The sequence below is a fragment of the Lissotriton vulgaris genome, chromosome 3_1 (genome assembly GCF_964263255.1).
Source record: "Lissotriton vulgaris chromosome 3_1, aLisVul1.2, whole genome shotgun sequence".
In the NCBI taxonomy this organism is placed as follows: domain Eukaryota; kingdom Metazoa; phylum Chordata; class Amphibia; order Caudata; family Salamandridae; genus Lissotriton; species Lissotriton vulgaris.
In genome coordinates, this window is record NC_141689.1 from 1,087,460,871 (window position 1) to 1,087,482,555 (window position 21,685).

A 21,685-nucleotide genomic window follows, 5' to 3' on the forward strand; every position below is an offset into this window, starting at 1 on the left:
GACCTTCTTGCTTCTCAAATTTGCTTGAAAATGCACCATTTACCCACTAACTCGCTGCGGTGCACACTGACACAAAGTTTGCGCCTCACCACTTTCAAATGTCACCAGCCGCCACTGGTCCCTATTTGGACAAAGGTGAATACCATTGCCAACTAGAGACCCCCAGCGCTATATAAATTCACACACAATATAATGTGTCTTTTTTACCTTCAGAGTGTTGCTTTCAAGAAATGCTGCATACTCAGAAATGTATATAAAAAAGCAAGCATGTCACAAGTACATTTTAATTCAGATGATTTATTCACTGCAGCAAAACAAGGTGAGCAGGGCATGACTGAGAAGGAGCTGCCTCTTTTCAGGTGATGTAATTGTAGTCTGAAGCAGGAAGTCGGAAGATCTTTGGCTAATAGGAGGAGTGCGGACATACCTTGCCGTCTTTTGTTCCCTGTAATGTAAAAGTATAAAAGGACCCATTACAAAGAAGTACAAGCTACTTGTATTCATGAATAACATGTATGAAAGGGTACCCCCTATTGTTGAGAGTGTGAGCTGACTGAACCATCAAGCTGTGCATAGCAGAGCTCTCATATTTCCCTGGTCTATAGGTGAGTTGCTCAACCTGTAAAGGATTTTTATTTGCATTCTGGCACGTGTAGTGCTAAATTTATATAGGGATAAAAAGGACCACAAGCCCTAGAGATAAAAGAAAAAATCCTGGGCTAGGTTGCCTAGTGAGACCTGATATTGTGTTTTAAAGCACATGTATGTATTTTCATGTTAGCAACTATACAAAGCAATCCTATGACACTCTCTCAGTCTTGAAGGCATAGTGGAAGATATATATATGTGTTACTTTCCATGAGACTCTAATACATTCATGTGCCTTTATTCTGAAGTATGCTAAATGTGGAACAGTTTCCAGGTTGTCTAATCGGCTATTAACATAGTTGTAATCAATGTTTTTTTTTACACAATCTGAGGTAAACTTTTACACATGTAACCACACTGTTCACTTTTCAGTAATATCTATCTATCTATCTATCTATCTATCTATCTATCTATCTATCTATCTATCTATCTATCTATCTATCTATCTATCTATCTATCTATCTATCTATCTATATATCTATATATCTATATATATCTATATATATATATATATATATATATATATATATATATATATATATATATACATTTTTTCTTTAGGACATAGCTGAGATGTATAAAAAAAAAAGGGGGTTAGTAAAATGCTCATGACAGTGGCCTCCCTGATTGGCAGCTAAAGTAAAAGAACATTAGCTAGGGGAATCATGCTGAGATGCTTTTTTTCCAGATTCAAATTTAAAAATGTAAAGCTTCTTGCAAACGTTACTGTATTTTTGATAACCAGAATGTTGACTGTGAACAATTCGAAACTCAGCGAAGTAGGGCTGGCCATTGTATTGAATGGTAAAATCTAGTCAACTTTTCATGCAAATAATGTCGACTGAAATTGATTGTGTACATGTAGGTCCACCAAAGATTAATTCTGGATATTCATAACCCCTGTCAGGTGGTTCGATGGACGCAGCCTACGGTGTGGCAGGCTATCAGTGCGAAGCGAAAGTGACCTGCTCCTTGTGCAGGTTACAGTCTACTGCATATAGAGTAAGATGTAAAAGCTCTGGTCGTTCTTAATTTATTTTGTCGAGTCCTTACTGGTGTAGCCTATCTGCTAGGAAGTGGTCTACACCATGATGCAAGGATGTCTACGCTGTTGGAATGATTGTTTTTGTGCAGGAAAGGGCACCTTCCTTCACCAAAGCAATCACAAGAGGTGTTTTCCTCGTTCTTTGCGTGTTGCAGAATGCAGCAAATGTGGAAAAAGGAAAAACTAGAAGAAATGTAAACGTTTGCCCTTGTTACCCCAGCTCTAGGGAGGCCCAAGGTTTTGGTGCTGCCCCAGGTTTACGAGATATTATAAATCTGGGGCAGCATCAACGTCCATGGTTGTTGCGGAGGAACGCCGACCGCAGCACCCACGGAACAGTAAATCAAGGCAGCGACTTGCTCTGCTTTACCTTACTCCATATCTACAAGGCCATTAAAAGTCATGCAGGGTGGCTTTACGTGACCTTGTAGATGTGGCTGAGCCCTGTGCTCCATCGGTACATCACAAAAAGTGATGTTTCGGCAGCGCACAGGGCTTTTAAATAAGCCCCTTAGTACCTATAAAATAGCAGTCAACAGATCAGGGAAAACACAAAACCTCTTGTATCCGAAGGTGATTTCCTTCTTCAGGTGAAATGCCAGGTATCAACGTTTAAAGGCTTGAGAGATTAGAGCAACTGTGTCTTCACTTAATGCTCATAACTTATGGATTACTAAAATAACTATAAGACTCAGTAAACGGTAGTTTCTATTTTTTCTTGCTAAGGTGACGCATTGCACTTTTTAGGCATATGATATGGGTATATGGTTTGTAGGTTCTTGTACATTCCTTTAGCCTTAAAGTTACATTTTGGTCCTACTGGTTTTAGTTTATTTATTTATTTATTTATTATAGAGTTTTGTATAGCGCGAACAAGACCTGTGGGTATCAGAGCGCTTAACATGAAATAAGAAAAGGAAACAAGGTTAACATATGTATAAGCAGTTAGCAAGCAATCGCAGTGAGGTAGATGACATATATATACGTAGCACATGTGACGTTAGCCTAAGTAAATATGCTATGATTAAATAATAACAAAACATGTATATATAACAAATATGAGGTAGCACGGTATAAGTTCATGTATGAGGTAGCACGGTATAAGTTCATGAAAGATGCTGTTCTCCTGTTCAAATCAAATCTCCATTCCTATTGGCCCTTGGATTGTTCCCGTATCATAGGATACGTATTCCATTATAGAATTGTCTGTGCCTCCGATTTTGGTGGCGTACCAGATCTATACTAAGGCAGGATTATAGCAAATCCATGTTTAGTGATCTTCGCTAAGTAATGATGGCGTGCCTGATCTGTACTAAGGCAGAATTATAGCAAATCCATGTTTAGTGATCTTAGCTAAGTAATGAATCTATTCATCAGCAGGCTCTTCACTTCCCGTTTGAATGTTACCAGATTCTGGATCTTCCTGATGTTTGGAGGGAGTGAGTTCCATATTCTGGGGGCCGCTCCTGAGAACGCTCTGTCATAGGTTTTTTTCTTTCGGAAGAAGGCTGGTCGTAGCAGCAGCTCCCCAGCACCCCTAGAAGGTCGGTTGCTACTGGACAGCTGGATCTTCTTTGCTAGATATCTTGGGGTGTTGTCGTGTAATGCTTTATGTGTGATACATGCTATCTTTATTTGGATTCTTGCTTCATATGGTAGCCAGTTTAATGCTTTCAGGTGCGGGGATATACGGTCATATTTCCTAGTTCCGGTGATAAGTCTTGCTGCAGCGTTAAGGCAGGCTTTCAGTGGTGCTGTGGACATTTTTGGTAATCCAGCCAAGGTAGTGCACCCATATTCAATCCTCGAGATAACTAGGGATTGGATAGCCAATTTGAGGTCTGACTCTGTGAGGAATGGTTTAAATTTTCTTAGGTAGTTCAAGTGAAAGCGGGCACTTTTTGCCATTGAGTTAATGTGGGCTTTCATGTCTAGATTCTCATCTAAGATGATTCCTAGAGATTTGGCTGAGTTGACAAGGGTTGGGGTGCAGTTTAGCGCAGTCACGGCTTTCATCCATTCCAATATTTCTGTATTTCTCTTTGGTGGAGAGATTAGTAGGAACTCTGTTTTATGTGCATTCAACTTCAGGTGGTTTGCCGTTAACCATTGAAGTGTCATTTTTAGTGTCTCATTCATTAATTCCAATTCTTTCTATGTAAATGTACTGCAGTGTTCAGTGTCCATGGAGATCTTGCAATATGATCGCTGTATAAAGGAGGCTAAGGGGCTTATTTATCAGAGGCATGCGCCTCCGAAGTGTCACTTTTTGTGATGCTCCGGGGGCGCAAGCCTCTCAATCATATCTATGAGATGACACAAAGTCACTCTGCATGGCTTCATAGATATGGAGTAAGACAAAGTGGCACAAGTTGCTGCCTTGTCTTACTGCGCATCAAGTAGGTAATCCATTGGCGTTGAGGTGGATTTTCCCAGGATTTTGACGCTGCCCCAGATTTACCTAATCACATAAACCTGGGGTAGCGCCAAAACCTTAAGCCTCGCCAGAGCAGGAGTAATGAGGAGAAATGTTTTTATTTCTACTCGTTTTCATCTTTCCATGTTTGCAGAAAGAGAAAAATGCCCCTAGGGATTGTTTTGGTGCAGGAAGGTACCCATTCCTGCACAAAAACAATCCTGCCTGCAACAGAGGCCCTCTTGCACCATGGTGCAAGGCTCCCTAGATTGACGCTAGGCAGCAAATTGTGTGCCAGCATAAGGGGAAAGGACAGGAATGCACGGTATTTCCTAAATTCGGTGCATTCCTGCCCTTTCACATTGGCATAGGGCCGCACAGCAAGAAGACTTGCAGCGCTGCCCTGCATCCTTGCCTCATAAATAAGGCCCTAGGGTTCTAGATCAATCTAGCATTAAGCTATGAAATTCTTGTATTTGAAACGTACATTAAAATGTGTGCATTGCCATGAGGTACACACACTGAGGGGATATATATAATAAAGTAATTAATGCACAGAGATAGAGTGTATTCTGACGCTGATTGAGAGCACCTGTGTTCCACTGTGCAAAGAAGACATTACCAAGAGAAAATAGTAAACATGTTGAAAGTGTCCAAACCTTGCTTGTAAAAGGCCCTTACAGTAGCACTCAAAATAAGCTGGGGTGAAGTAAAACATGAGAGTGTGATCAAACAAATTTGTACCAGTTCTAGGTACATTAGTGTCAGTCTTGCACATCAAGAATCCAAAAGAACACAGTAAAGCAAACATAGTGCAAATTCAGAACAGAGTATCAGGCATAATTTAAGTTTAGGGGAAGTTTTCATTGTTTCATCAGATTTTTGCTTGTTGAAAAAAGGTCTCTTGACACCGCCATGTCAATAGAAGCCTCCCTGCAATAAGGTAAATGCTTTTTTTAAAGCAAATTAATAACTTCAAACCACAAACATCACATTCGGTCTAGAAAGGAAGAGTTAAAGAGTAGAAACCTTTCAGAGACATATAGAAAAGTGGAAATTCATGAAAATATTAGTTGTCATTGGAAAATGAAGTATTTTTAAGGATACTTGATAGACAGCCATACTAAGTGGGCCCGCTTCACAAACAGCCTCAGCAGTCCTGGGGAAGGCTCCAGAGTCGTGGTGGGATCTTCACGAGGAGAACCTGCTATCCGGAGATCACACCATGAGTGTGGTGATCCCGCCATGATTGTGGAGATCCCATCATGAGTGTGGAGATCCCTCCATGAATGTGGAGATCCCACCATGAGTGTGGAGATCCCTCCATGAGTGTGGAGATCCCGCCATGAGTGTGGAGATCCCGTCATGAGTGTGGAGATCCCGCCATGAGTGTGAAGATCCCGTCATGAGTGTGGAGATCCCGTCATGAGTGTGGAGATCCCTCCATGAGTGTGGAGATCCCGCCATGAGTGTGATGATCCTGCCATGAGTGTGGAGATCCCGTCATGAGTGTGGAGATCCCTCCATGACTCCATCATGACTGCAGAGGCTCTTGGGGAACCGGGCCCTCACAAACTGTAGCATTCAATTAAAAAGCAATTGTATAAACTTTGAAAGACTGTGTGCCCTCCTATGCATCTGACTTAACTGCATTATTTCGAGACTTTTGCCAAGGCATTTCTTTGGCTTTGAGGTGTTGCACGGTAAAAGGGGCATGTTCTAATAAATGCCAAAAGAACACTGAAGTGTTGAGAACTCCACTGGACACAATACAAAGGCAGAGGGCAAATAAGTGCTGGTATAGACCTCCTGCTCTAAAATACCAATGCTTTTCGTTCTGTTTCTTCCTGTTTAACTTAGAATGTTCTACCCTGGATGGGTGGAAAATTCTAAAAGTGTTATAATCAAACTACTCATCCTATTCCTATAATTATAACCCCTCTCCTTCACTATAGGCTATTGCTTTCAACGTGGGTCCATAAATTGGGCACTGGGCCTCAACATTGGGCTGGAATACTATGTGAGTTGCCGAAATATAGAGTATACGCCAATCTTACTTAGAGACCTTTATAGACAAATGAATTAATCAGCAGGTACTGCCAATGGCATCACGGATATATAAAAAAAGAGCATGTGTAGCGATCCTTTTAGAAAGATATAAACAATGATAGATAATATTAATTATTGAAGAATATTACCTCGAATTGATTAGACAGGAACTTTAACTTCAGCTTTCACTCCAAGGAGCAGCTCACATTTCGCTATCAGCTTAGGACCCTGCAAATAGTAAAGAGATATTTGAGAAAAGAAATCAGTGCAATGGTTTCCACATATTCACAACGAGATATCATAAGGTCTTGTTATCCTCTTGCAATGTTAATTTGTTATGGTGCTGAGATTCAAAGGTAAGGGCAGGTCATGCGAATATAAGGTTTTAAAGTTCTCTAGAAATCCAAAGTTTGTCCAAGTTCCTTCCATCTTGATTGTATTTATTGATTTATCTACTTGTGGTTTTTTAATAGTTCTTTACGCCATTGTTTTTCATGCAATGTATAATATATGGCACAATAGTAGCTGATATGGTGACAAAAAGTAAAATAAAATTACAACTGACGCAAAAATACAAGATGACAACGGGCAAGGGAGAAATGGAAACATATGGACAGTACCACAGAACAATCTCACTCTTCAAAAGGGTTGAAATTAGTTACACCCGAGCCATGTCACGAGACAAAGGGCCACCTTTAGAGATGCCTACTAAATCATTGGCCATACTGCTGATGCAGCAATTATATACCTTATTCACAACATGCCCTATTACAACAGACTTAGGGTCAAACGTACGACCGGGGTATTTAGCGATTTGCAAATTGCGCTCAATTGCAAGTCACAATTTTCAAGTCGCTAAATGCCATGTACAACAGTGTCAGAGACCCTGTTTACGATCCCCAATGGGATTGCAAATTGCATGCCTCATCAATATTCATGATGCATTCGCAATTTGCGACCCCATTAGGAATGGCCGGCCTTCCCAGGTATGGTGGCCTGCTGGGCTCAGCAGACCTCCATGTCTGGGACTGCTTTTCAATAAAGTAGTTTATTTTTATTTTTAAATACAGCCCATTTTCCTTTCCTTGAAGGTGATTGACATCAGGCATTGGTGCCTCTGATTACTGCAGCATGGATAGATGGAAACCATAGCTACCAACCGGTTCTTGTTGGTCATGTATGTATATTGTAACCATAATGTTACTTATTGCTAAATATGTCATATTGTATTTGTTACCTCGACTGTAAAGCATTCAGCGTGGTTATCAGCTTTGCAACAATGTTCCATCATAGCCAGGAATTCTTTACTGACTTTAGTCATTTGTTCTTCTGTGATGTCATGCTTCAGTTTTATCAAATGGATAAGGAACCTGTTATGAGAACAAGATAAATATCTGAATTGAGTGGAAGACATTTAATGTAATCAAAATTAAAAACGTTTGCAACAGTGTACCCTGCCTCACTGTATGGCACTGCGTGCAGTACCTGTGAGTTTTACGACAGGTAAAAAGTGTACTTTTATTTCTAAAAATGTACCAAGGATAGTAGGCCATAGTAGAATTCCAATTGCCCAAACGTAGTAAACATTGCCCATTGGCTACCATGGTAACCCGTACATCCATCAAAAGTCTCTCCGGGTCATTACAAAAATGTTTGTCGGACTATGAAAAGGTATTTTGTATAGGCAACTATTTCACATGCAGGAACAATTAGAACATTGGAATGTTGGAAGCTCCATTGAAAACAATGGTGTGTTCCGCGGTTCTAACGGCCGGTAAAAGCCCAGAGCTCCAACATTCCAAAATTGTAGTTCACAGCTGTCGCTACGAACAAAGCGGAGCCCAATAGGGTATACAATCCCTTCGCACTCCATGAGACCTTTGTTTTATTTATTAAAACATTCTGCGCTCTAGTGGCAAAATGTTCTAATAGCCCTATAACCCTCTGTAGCTGGGCTTTACCGGCATTGAAGTCTTGCTTCCTAGCTAAAGGCTCTTGGCTTCGACATGGGCCTTTGCCGCTAGATCGGGCCTTTAATGGCTTGGTATAGCCCACTACGGAGGGCTATAAGACCATTTTAGCCCCCAGATTTTGAGAAGAATGATATTAATAAAACTTTGAAATGACATTAATATACTTAAGGCAGAAGTTCAATTTGTCTTCCGTTAAGTTTCTAGATGTGACAGAGTAGATAACTTTCGGTATGCTCATACCATGATCATTGTTATTTCTTTGGAGAACACTCAGAGATCCTGAGCCAACACAGCTGTTTAAATACTGTTGCACAATACTAAAGCAGTGTCACAATAGCAGCAACACACCCTGATTGTGCAATTTTGTCTTAGAAAGGAACACTACTGTGAGCAGTGTTGGGGCAACGGCCTCTCGTCTCACTCTTACATCCGCCCGTAAAGGGTGGCAAACGCATGGACAGACATGGGTGGCATGAGGCCTAGCTACATCACTGACTGCAAGTGAAACTGTAAAGCCACTTGCCGAAGAAGTGCTAAACTTTGAAGTTGTTGATATGTTTTATGAAGCTAGCAACAAGCTTCCATTCAGAAGACCTGAGTATGTCAGGCATGTTTGAAATCCACCAGAAAGATATGTGTTGTGAACTAGTATGAGGCAATTGGAGAGGATATGTACATCCAGGCCCATGGACATGATCCACAGGATCTGGGAACCACCCACTTTCACCACTAACAATTTGTTCTTCCTAACAGGCATGCATGACCCTTGCGTTTGCTACGCCACGGTTGCCGTATGAAAGAGCAAGGGTGCTGGCAATTCCTGAAGGTAAGAGGGGTTCGGGAAAGCCACCGCCCCCAAAACTCATGCTGCCACCCCCCCTTATACGCCACTGCTGCAGCATCTCTCACCTAACCACCAATCTAACTTGCAAATTCACCCAGACACTTAGAGGCCAATTTAAATTGCTTGAAAAACAATACTACAGAGACATCCGATCTGTAAAAAAGGAAATACCCTAAGTGAATAGGGACACATATGCATGGAACAGGAAGAAAAACCTGTGAACTATAAACAGACTCAGCTGGTTTAAGGGGCCTTATGCTCATTGTAGAGAAAACAATCCATGTTTCTGTTTGCAATAGTAAGGATGCTTCAATGTCCATCTATAATTACTGTATAAGTGTAGAATTCAAAAGAGGGGAAGGGAGTTGGAAAAGGAGGTGGCGACTCACCCTCCTCATATAGTGTTAATCAAGAGAGAGTCAACCTCAAATGTGCATTTTGCATGAGTTGCAAACTCAGTCTGGTCCTTTTGCCACAGACAACTATAAGATGCTAATTCTAAAATTTGTCCCTTAGTGCAAAAAGATGAATCCTGTTTTATAATCTCAGCAAAGCTCTAACCAAATATTTCAAAAAGGTTATAGCAAGGGTTTCAGGTAAAACAAAAAGGGCTGCAGATGCTTTGCCATTTCAGAGATTTGTTCCACGATTTACCTTTAATGCTGTTGTTTCTAAATGAAGACCTGATATTGTTAGATTTAACAGTAGTATTTTGTCTTAATTTCGGCCAGGACGCGTTCTTTGGTGTCACCTGACAAGAAATACTGTTCAGCAGCATGTTTCTATTCTATAAATGTTGGTTTTCCAGTTTTCTACATTGATGTGTAAACTATATGATAAGCAAGGACATGTCACAGTCCCACAAACCAGCAGAGCTTAATAGTCACGAGGAAGAACTACTTATTGTTTCTCCTATTAAATCTCTCAGGTCCTGTTAGAACTGGGGGTCTCTAGTTGGCCGAGGTAGGTCCCTTTGACCAAATAGGGACTAATGCTTGTAGTCAGGGTACGGGGGATACACACTTTAGATTACCCCTGCTCACCCCTGTGGTAGCTTGGCACGAGCACACAGGCTTATCCCAAAATTATGTGTAAAGTATTTGTACCAATACTCAGAGTAACACAGTGAAAACCCCACAAATGGACACCACCCCAGTTTAGAACAATAAAGTATCTTTCTCTAAACTATACAAGACCAAAACGATAAAAATCCAACATACACAGTTTAAAAATATAACTTTAAATAGGGTTCAAGCACTTGTACAATAGAAATCTATGGATGTGTAACTTTCCACCAAAGTACCTGGAGATGCGACAAAAGTTCCTACGCCGAACAGCTGCAGCATAAAAAAACAAAGAGATGTGACACCCCTGAGACCATGAGGAGTCAATGCGACAGCCCCGCTGCACGCAGCGGACGGGTTGCGACGAGTCCGGTCTGTAGGGGGAGCGAGGCGTCGAATCTTTGTGGCGGTTCTGGTTCACAGGTGATCCGTTGGGAAAGCGTCTAGCACAGGTTTGATGCGTAGATCTTCGGGATGTGACAGCAATCAATGCGGCGGCGTTGCACAGCGTCTGTCCTCCTTAGCCGCGATCCCTCGATGCGTCGGTTCTTGCAGCAGCAACAGGCGCTGCAACGATCTTCACAGCTGCATGGCCATCGAGATTCCCCGGTGAAACGTGCCGCAAGAAGTGCGATGCGACAAGTTTTGCAATTCTTTTCACGTTTCTTCTTCTTCCAGCTCCCAAACAGCAGTAACCACCTTCAGAGGCCCCTCAACTGGATCCAGCACTCTAGGCAGGTCAGAACTTACTCAGCAGAGTTCAGGGGGAGCTGGGGGTGAAGTCCTTTTATTATTTGGACTTCAAAACAGGAGGCCAGCTCACCTCAGGCCCTTGGAGATCTTCCTCAAGCAGGGGACACAGCACACAAGCAAAGTCTTTCTCCTTTCCTTGGCAGAATAGTAACTGCATGTTAGCCCCAGAACACACAGCAATGGCAGTCCTTCTCTTCAATTTCTCCAGCTCTTGTCCTCGGTAAAGGTTCCTCTTGAATTCCAGGATGATCTGAAGTTCAGGGGTTTCAGGTCTCATTTGTGCAGGGGGCTCTGAGCCCAGTCCAACCCAGTTCTGGGTGCAAACTGCCAGTGCACAACTTCCTCCTTTGTTAGTATGGGCCAGGGTCATCAGACACACCACAGCGGATGGTGCCAGCATTGTGGAAGGCAGGCACAGTCCTATTCTGGCCCAGGTGCTACTCTTCCCACCACTTCAAATGCAGACCGGTCTATTCAGCCTAATGCTGACTCACCCAGAATCCTGGAGCCACCCCAGCCCCTGTCACTCTCAAGCTAGACAGTCAATCCACAGATTTTAAAACCCATCTTTCCTAAAATATGTGTTATTAAATTCTGAGTTCAAGAATACCAAACTCTAATTTCTTATTTAAATCCTATGGGAAGATATGCTTGCAAAACTGTTACACAGCATTCCCCATTCTGTCCTATGGGCTAGATAGCCTTTCAATTGTGAAAAACGAAATTGGCAGTATTTCACTATCAGGACATGTTACACACACCAGTACATGTCCTACCTTTCTCATACACTGCACCCTGCCCAGGGGGGTACCTTGGTCCTACCAAAGTGTTGTCCTCTGTGTAAGAAAAGGGAAGGGTAAGGCCTGGCATGTGGAAACACTGGCCATGTCAACATGGCAGTTAACAAACTGCTTACAGGCACTGCAATGGCAGGCCTGAGACCTCTTTTCAGCGCTACTCATGTGGGTGGCACGGGAAACAACACTTACAATACAACCTTTACAACGCACTACCTTTACAACAAAACTTTTACAACGCAACATTCATTATACCGCATGCCATTACAACGCAACCATTACAACGCATGTCACTACAACGCATACCACTACAATGCATACCTTTACAACGCAGTCATTACAACGCATTCCTACACTATCTAACACTTACCCTACTGTTGCACCCCCTGGAGTTAGAATAGTAATTTTACCCCTACACTATCCAATACTTACCCTACTGTTGCACCCCCTGGAGTTAGAATAGTAATTTTAACCCCTACACTATCCAACACTTACCCTACTGTTGCACCCCCTGGAGTTAGAATAGTAATTTTTACCCCTACACTATCCAATACTTACCATACATGCAATGTAATGGTATGCGGTGTAATGGTATGCGTTGTAAATGTAGTATGCGTTGTAGTGGAATGCGTTGTAAAGGTAGTTTCAAAGATTTCGTTGTAATGGCATGCGTTGTAATGAAATGCGTTGTAATCCATGTTGCGGTGTAACAACATACATCCGGGTGGCACATTCCGTGCTGCAAGACCACTAGTAGCATTTGAGTTACCAGTCCTGGAACACTTTACTAGGGACCTACTGGTAATGTAAATTATGCCAATTATGGATAACCAATCACAATAACAATTTACACACAGGGCATATACACTTTAGCACTGATCAGCAGTGGTAAAGGGCCCAGAGTCATATAGCCAACAACCACAGGTCAGGAAAAACAAAGGAGGGAGAATTAAAAAATTGGGGATCACCCTGCAACAAGGGCCATATCCAACAGGCCCATATTGAGAGTAGGCCCCTTCTGCACTTTATATGTTATATGCTTGTAATGGATTTTTTTTGGTATCTCTTATGTGGACCTCAGTTGTAGATCCAAAATATAAATGAACAATAATTTGTAAACTGCTAATTGAGAGTAGTGTGGGTGGCCTGGCCAGTGCAGGTTGTGGCCTCCGTGCCCCTGGCGAAAGATATCTCATCATTTTTAGAGCTCCCCAGGTGGCCTGGCAGGGTTCCCTACATAGCCTATAGTGGAATACTGAGTGAGTGTTCATTTTTGTGAGATAAATTACTCCGTTACCACACAATAGATCATCTAAAACATGTCTAAATGAACGGACACTACATGTCCAAACAGTGCCTAGATTTCATAGATGCTTTTAAAAACCCTACCATGAAAATGATACAATCATCCTTCAACAAGACAGAGATCCCACTAGGGTGTTTCTGGGACCACAGGCTGACCCCCGCAAACAGAAAAACAGCTTCAGAGGTCCCGCCTTCCTGGTGACTTTCATCAAGGCCTCATGTACAGCCAGTGCTTAATTTGAGCCGGTGGTTTCCGGTGCTCGGCACCAGCACTTAATTTTCAACACAGTGCTTGTGACAGCCTGCCAAAGTGGCACTGTCTGGCTAATTTAGAGTTAACCACAACAACAGTTAATTATGAATTCAATATACATTAAAAATGTATTATTACCTGCCGCCCAAGCCATTCTTAAGGCTTTGGGGGCCTGTAATAGTCTGAATTGTCACACATAGGGATACGATGGTTAATAGGTGTGTTGTTATTATCATCAGCAGCAAGGCAGGGGCATTATGTGGTACAAGCTGCAGTGGCCTCCTGACGAGAGCCCTGACACTTATTTTTTTTTACAAATTAAGAAGCCCTAAACATTTCCTAGCTGGGAAATACTCTGTGCCAGTGGAAACGAACTAGTTTCTCACCACAGGCAATGTTAGCATGTTGTTGGATTATGGTTGCTCACTTGACTAGCACTGTCCTCAGGAAAGTGTTCACCCTGAATGTCGAATCCACAATATTTGATAGAATATCGAGGACCAAATATCGAACAAAATATATATTGACAGGTAAGTAAGTCTAGATTTTCGATCCCTAACTCTACATATATGTACCTAAGTGTCACATATATCTTCAAGGTGCATAGATATGGATTCAGGAATAGTAAATATATACTTCCTATATGCACTTACCTATGGATATTCCTCTATCTCAATATTGCTGGTGTCAATATGCAGTAATGGAACACCTGAAGAAGACCATCATGCATCGTGAAAACCCCAAGGTGTCACTTACGTTTGCTTTTTGTGGTTTAGATCTTCTGGGGAAGAAGCGGTGCACAAGGCATCGGTGAAGTGGAAAGAGTCAACTGAAAGTTTTGGAGGCACGTAGGTCTCATCTGGTCCCAGTGCAGTAAAGCATGGCCTCTGCTCGGAATAGGAGTCACTGCAGCAGTGAGCAACCTTCTCATTCGGATAATTGGCCGGCAGCTTTTCACACATCTCTCCGATGACTATAGACAGCTGAACACAAAAAAAAAAACAAGATGAAGGAGAAACACATTTTCAGTCTTGCCAGTGTAAAAAGATGGCTGTTCGAACAGGCTGCTGCAATTCATCATTTACATATGAAATTCATTTACTTCTTCTGAATTTCTGTGTCATTAAAAACAATTCATACAAAAGGCTATGACGGCTAATCCAAAGTACTAAATACAATGGGCCCTATTTATGAAAGCCTTGCGCCACCGGTGCGTCACTTTTTCCCATAAATAAGGCCCAATATATCACTGTGACGGAGGTACAGTGCTAAAACTGAGCAGAACGTTTTCCGAGAGCAAGAGGGGGAAAGCCACACAAAGGGAAAAGAAAAAGGAATAGAAAGATGGGAAACACTGCAAAAGCGAGAAAGCTCGATCCTGAAATAGAAAGACAGAGGGGCAGGGAGTGTCTGGTGGTGCATGAGATGATTCAAAACTGCTCAGCCTTGGTATTCAGGGCCATTTGTATGGCAAAGTCATGCAGCGCAGCAAGTCATGGCATCATTGCGCTGGCACCGTTTTGGCTGCCTAGTGCCAACGCAAGGGTGCCTGGGTTGTAGGGAGGATTGTTTTTGTGCAGGAACGGGTACCTTCCTGGACAAAAACAATCCCCTGAGACTTTTTCCTCTAGGTGCAGAACACACTGAAAGAAAAAATAACGGGGTTAAGTAATTTCTACTCATTACGTCTCACCTGGGAGGGGGGTGGCATTTTGGTGCATTCCCGGATATATCGCTTTTGGCGAATCTGTGAATGCATCAAAATCCATGGATGTTGCATCGGAGCAACCACACAACACCCATGGAATGCCTCCCTGGCCAGACTAACGCAATGCAGTGATTTGCACTAAATTGAATTACTCCAGATTTATTAAACCAATCAGGGCGACGCAAAGTGGCCATGCGTGGCTTTACAAATCGCATTTTGGACTTGCATTGTTCACACGCCACATTGCGTGGTTCAAGAGCAATGCAACCCTAGTCAGAAATATGGCCCTCAGTGAGTTGACATGTAATAGCACCAACAGAGGGATTCATAGTAGAGCATTGGGCAATGACACTCATTCTTTTCCAAATGAGGCACGGCAGAAGTACCAACTACCCTGCTTTTGATTCATATATTTCTCTAAAAATTTCATCCGGTAGTTATACAAAGTAAATTTCAGACACAAAGAATGGTAGTGAATTTTTGAATTTTTACTGTACAAGGCAAAGTGTAATTTCACCCCATTGTTTGCATAGAGGCGACATTGATCCTTATAAGGGGAAATGGGTGTGCACAGGTTAAATCTGGAGGGGGCACTCTAAATAGAATTGCCTTACCATGGCACTGGCCATACCTTTTCTTCCTTAATTGTAAATTCAGATTGAAAGCGTCTGTGGTTATGAAGCAAATTAAGTGTACATATGTTGTATTCATTAGTTGAGTAATATTACCAATAACTGCTCCGACGTAAGTGCTAAGATCACAACATAATTGGGTTGTGAAAGTTTCAAATGCATTACAAACATAAATTCCCGTACAGCAGTAAAGAAATGAGAACCATTAATGGATATCAGCTGTTATAAGTTAGGGTTGGCCTAAGAACATACAACAACTTTGCATTTTTCTGCCAGTTTGTTTCGATTTTACTCTAGAGTTTTGATCTCAGTCATGTGCTGCGGCCTGTTTAACAGATTTCAGCCCCATGTACAGCATAGAACTAGTAAACGTTTGTTGGACGTGGCCCTTTCTGCTTGGTCATCCACAGACCTATTGCCTTCATCCTCCACATTTTTCTAAGAAAAGTAATTGTTGGCCTTTAGACTTTACGCACTATTCTACTGCTAACCAGTGCTAAAGTGCTTGTGCTTTCTCCTTAAAACATGGTAGATTTGGCTTATGCCCAATTGGTATATTTGATTTACTTGTAAGTCCCTAGTAAAGTGGTACTATCCATGCCCAGGGCCTGTAACTTAAATGCACTAGTGGTCCTGCAGCACTGTTTCTACCATCCATTTAAGTAACCCTTTTAATATGTCTCAGGTGGAAAACAGTCGAAACAATGCGGGCATGTTCCAAAAAATTGCCTTAACCATGCAATTGCCTTAACCATGCAAATGCCTTAACCACGCATATGCGTGGTAAAGGCAATGCGTGGTCTAGATGCATGGATGGGCGGGAATGGAACAAGAAGCATCAGGGAGAAGGCTCAAAACAGACAAGTAAGAGGGGCTGGGGCCAAGTTTAGGGGTTGGAGTTGTTTTTAGGGGGGGCGGTTTTAGGGCTGAGGCGGTGGGTCTGGATAGTTTTTCAGACTTAGGGTTGGTGTGGAATAGGGTTCCCAGAGTCTATGGATCAGGGCCCATTTTAGTTTAATGTATATTGGAACGGCAAGATTTGGCTGAGATTTGGTGTGTTTTTTACTTGTTTTGGCTGACTTTTGATTGTTTTTCAATAGGTGGGTGTCTTTGGGTCAAACGTCGTATGCTATGCTATGCTATGCTATGCTATGGTGATTTGTATAGCGCACGGCTGCCTCAGCAAAGGGGCGTCCCGGCGCTGCGGAAGGACAGTGTACAGAGAGGTGGAGACGCTAAGGATGAAACTATTGTTGAAAGAGGTGTGTTTTGATAGCCTTTCTGAAGACTAGGAGATCCTGAATCCCGCGGATAGCTTCAGGGAGACTATTCCATAGCTTGGCCGCTAGGAAACTGAAAGAGCGGCCGCCCACTCTAGCCAGTCTGGTGCGGGGGATGATCGCAAGATGCTGCCCCTCTGACCGGAGCGATCTCCTAGGGATGTACTCTGACAGGAGTGGGCGAAGCATTGGGGGGGAGGAGGTTTTAAGGATTTTGAAAGCGAGGCACAATGCTTTGAACTGGACCCTTTTGCCCACCGGGAGCCAGTGCAGTTTCTTCAAGGTTCCCGATATAGAGGAATGGCGCGGGAGACCAACCAGAGCCCTGGCGGCCGCATTCTGAACTCCTTGCAATCTAGTGATTTCAGCTAGATTAGCTCCCAATAGAAGGGAGCTCGCATAGTCCAGTCTGGAGAGAATGGTCGCCTGGACGATAAGTTGGCGAGTGCGGCAATCAAAGAACTTCAGAATGGGCCTGATGTTACGCAAGACGCCAAAGCATGTGGCGGCAACTTTTTTGGTGTGGTGCGTGAACTTTAAAGCAGAGTCCACCCAAACTCCCAGGTTTTTGACACATTCCTTAGGCGTAGGGGGAGAACCTAGCACATCCGGCCACCAGTTGTCACCCCAGGACGAGGTGTTTTTGCCCAGGAGGGTTTTCCCGGCATTTAGTTGAAGAAAATTCGCCGTCATCCAGTTGGTGATGTCAGTGAGTGTCTGTTTGAAGTGTTGAGCCTCCAGACCACTGTTGTCATTAAGTGACACCACCAACTGGGTATCGTCGGCGTAGGAAACCAGGGCAAGTCCATTTCTTCTAGCTACCTCTGCCAGGGGGCGGACATATACATTGAACAGGGTGGGGCTCAGGGAAGAGCCTTGCGGCACTCCCTGTCCAATGTTATGTTCCTCAGAGATGTATGGAGGGGTAGAGACTCTAAAAGACCTGTTGAAAAGGAAGTCTCTAAACCATTCCAGCGCTGGCCCTGTGATCCCAATCTCCTCCAATCTTGACAAGAGGACCTCGTGTGACACCGTGTCAAAGGCAGCACTGAGGTCCAACTGGACCAGTGCTGCCATGCCTCCGGTGTCTAGGATGGTACGGAGGTCCTCTGAAACACTGAGCAAGGCGGTCTCGGTGCTATGACCGGCTCTAAACCCGTGTTGAGAGTCATCCAAGATGTTATTGGTAAGGAGGCAATCTGTCAGAATATTGTTGACGTGTGCCTCGATAATTTTGGCAGGCCAGGGGAGCAGGGAGATAGGTCTAAAGTTCTCAGGAAGCGAGGGGTCTAGAGTGGGGTTTTTCAGAATGGGGGAAACCCAGGCCTGCTTCCACTTGGAGGGAACTTTAGCGGTCAGAAGGGACCGGTTGATGATTTCTCGGATGTGCTCAGTGATTGATTCATGGGCTTCGCAGAAGGTATCCGGTTTAAGGGGATCTGCCGGAGAGAGCCTGATTTAATCTTTTTACAGATTTTTTGGGAAACTCTCTCGCTCAAGCGTGGGAAAAGAGGAGAGAGAGGGCCTAGTAGGATCAAAGATAGCAACTGGCTGCGGGCCTTTGGGAAAGGAGTCGTAGATTTTCAGGATCTTGTTGGTGAAGAAATTGGCCATGTTATTACAGAGGTCGGGGGAAGTGATAGTGGTGTTAACAGTTTTCTTTGCGGTGAGATCTTTCAAGATTTTAAATACAGCTTTCGAGGTGTTAAAGCTGTTATTAATTTCCTTGGCATAATATGCCGCCCTTATTCTGCAGATCTTACGATGGTAGGTTTTTTGGAGCATGACATAGTCTAGTTTTAGATTGACATCGTAGTTCTTCCTCCATGCCCTCTCTGCCTTTTTGCATTCCTTTTTCAGGCTAGCTAATTCGGAGTTATACCAAGGGCTAGCTGTATGGGTGCGAGCTTTGCAACATCTAGCCGGGATCAAGGTATCAAGAGCCTGAGTGATCCATAGGCAGAACTGGTCATAGCTTACATCTAAATCTTCGGTAAGGGGTGGAGGATTTAATACCAGAAGATTGTGTAGGTCATGATCCGATTTCGATGTGGCTTTTTGAGGTAGTTTGGGATAAGTGTCCTTCCATGTTTCAAGAGGATCAATGAAGTGGAAGGGGTAGAGACACAATTGATTGTGAAGGTCCTGTTCGCAATGTTATTCAATAGACCAGTTTTGGGGGTTGTCGAGAAATGCTTTTGATGGGGTTCCAGTTCCATTCCATGTGAAAACAGCCTCTGCGACTGATGGCTAGGGATGTTTACTGCCCCTGTGATTTTTTGGGAGGAAATCCATCCACAGGAATGGAGGTTTTAGGCCTAGTTTCTAAATGGTAAACCTTTCAAGAAAGGAGAGAGGGACCCACACACCAAAGGAGAGGGGTACCAAAATAGACCAAAGTCACAAAAAAAACCTTTGGGTGAAGACACATACATAAATCCACACTCACAGTAGAAACCTTATATAACCAACATGCAAACAATGAACATAGGATCCAAGAAATCAAGTGATCAAATGAATAATACAAATGTATTCAATACAATAGAAAAGAATAAAAAAAACATGTTAATAATCACAATACCTATATACATTTATCATAGGGCAGTAGTTAAAAACCATTCCGAAAAAACATTTCACAAAATTACAATGACATCAATTTATATCATTAATGAAAATGGGAGACCAGGCAGGAAAATGTTTCCTAGTCACAGGAAGAACCACTAAATCTTGCACTGATCAATTGTTAAATCATGTGAGAATTCCTTTATTATTCTTTGTCCTCAATAACAGTTGTCCATATAGGTTTATAGTGGGCTTTCCTTATCAGTGCATCAACGCGTTTCGGTGGGCACTTTATTTAGACCAACACCTTCCTCAGGAAAAAAACAATAGCTCTCAGAGGTTAAATCCAATATTTAGTAGTTTCCACGAAAATAAACTAGATCAGCTTCAATGTGACCCCTAGGGGAATATCTCTATTTCTCCCACAGGTATCTCAAATAGAGATATTTCCCTCTGGGTCACATTGAAGCGGATCTAGATTAGTTTTGAGGAAACTACTAAGAATTTGATTTAAACACTGGGAGCTTTTGTTTTTTCCTGAGGAAGGTGATGGTCTAAATAAAGTGCCCACCGAAACGCGTCAATGCACTGATAAGGGAAGCCTACTATAAATTTAGAGGACAACTGTTATTGAGGCCAAAGAATGATAAAATAATTCTCACACAATTTACCAATTGATCTGTGCAAGATTTACTGGTTCTTCCTGTGACTAGGAAACATTTTTCTTCATTTTCTCCCATTTTCATTAATGTTATAAATTGGCGTCATCTGTACTTTTGTGAAATGTTTTTTCCTGAATTGGTTTTTAACTGCGGCCCTTTGATACATTTATATAGGTCTTGTGATTTTTAACATATGTGTTTTTTTAAATTCTTTTATATTGCATTGAATACATTTGTATTATTCATTTGATTTTATTTAATCACTTGATTTCTTGGATCCTTTGTTCATTGTTTGCATGTTGGTGATATAAGGTTCCTACTGTGAGTGTGGATTTATGTATATGTATTCGCCCAAAGGGTTTCTTTTGTGACTTTGGTCTAAATAGTAAACGCCTTCATTTGGACCTGTGGAAAGGAGTGGTTTTGCACATTTTCGGGTGTGAACGATTAGAGAGTGTTCCAGGTGGTTCCGAGCAGATCTGCTTGAATGGGTGAGTAGCTGATAACTTCTAGTTTTGACCTCACTACATATATTCCTTTGGCAATTACGCCTTTACAATAAATATCATTGTAAAGACATGCGTAGTAAAGGCATGCATGGTTAACTAATGGTTACTTAAGACACATTTGTGGTTGGAACCGCATTGTAGATGCATACGTGGTTCGGCCATGTGTGCCTCTGTCATACAACCGTCTCAGGTCTGCTATTGCAGAGTCTGTATGTTCAGCTTTAAACTGCCATTTTGACCTGGCAAAGTAAACCTTTTGCCAGGGCCAAGTCTTTTCTTTTAATACACATAAGTCACAACTAGTATAGGCCCTGGACAGCCCAGAGGGCCGGGTGCAATATATTTGAAAAGCAGGATATGTACTCTTATATTTTACATGTACAGGTAGTGAAAAACTATTAAATTCACTTTCACTACTGCAAGGCCTAACTTTTCCATAATATAACTTTGGAGTTGCCCTATTATATTTTATGAGTGTAATTTACGAAGAGATAACCAGTTCATATTTAGTTTCTCTGGAATCACAATTTGAAATCCTAACTAATGGTGAAGTCTGATTTTAAATTGCAATTCTGATAATTCTACTTTTAGAAAGTTGCCATTTTCTTGCCTTCGACATTTGATGCCTGCAGCCTGCATCTGGTCACATGACTGGGTGTAGCTGACAGTTGGGCTTTGTGCACACCTCCTAGACAGCTATTCACACTGGGGAGCTTATGTGTGGCTGGATGGGCTATCACTGGCAGGATGAGAGGGAGGAGCTGTGCCCAGCCTCACTTACTATTGAATTGGCTGTGTCCTGTCAGTGGGTATGTACACAAAGGGGTACATACCCACTGTAGATAGTCTGGAGCCAGGGCCAGAAAGGTAGAGCATCTGTGCACGTCAAAGGCAGGCCTTTAGAAGATCTTTACCCCTTCATGGCATAACTGTGTAAAAAGTAGGACCTCAGGCACTAACAATTCAGTACACTTCATACTTTGCATACTCTCCCAGGAAGAAGAACTGTTACCAGCTACAAGGACTGCCACTCTGCTCGACTGATGCTCTAAAGAAACTGCTGCCATGCTGTGTTACCCTGCTGCCTTTTGCCCTCTTGCCTGGGGAGGAAGAACTGGACCTACAACTTCATCTTGACCCAAGGACACCAGAGTAATTCCAAGGGCTGGTTTGCTAGCCTTCTGA

At 42.6% G+C, this 21,685-nt stretch overlaps 1 protein-coding gene across 1 annotated transcript in view; it reads right to left on the reverse strand.

The window, feature by feature from the left end:
- Positions 1 to 277: 277 nt before the first annotated feature.
- Positions 278 to 21,685, reverse strand: part of LOC147727459 (serum albumin-like) — a 66,134-nt gene continuing 44,726 nt past the window's right edge. Inside the window, exons 12-15 of the mRNA XM_086961530.1 lie at positions 13,904 to 14,130; positions 7,396 to 7,528; positions 6,308 to 6,386; positions 278 to 445 (exon numbers count right to left, since the gene is read on the reverse strand). Of these exons, the coding sequence (XP_086817656.1) occupies positions 6,318 to 6,386; positions 7,396 to 7,528; positions 13,904 to 14,130 (429 nt within the window). The 3' untranslated portion in view covers positions 278 to 445; positions 6,308 to 6,317. The remainder of the gene's footprint in view (positions 446 to 6,307; positions 6,387 to 7,395; positions 7,529 to 13,903; positions 14,131 to 21,685) is intronic.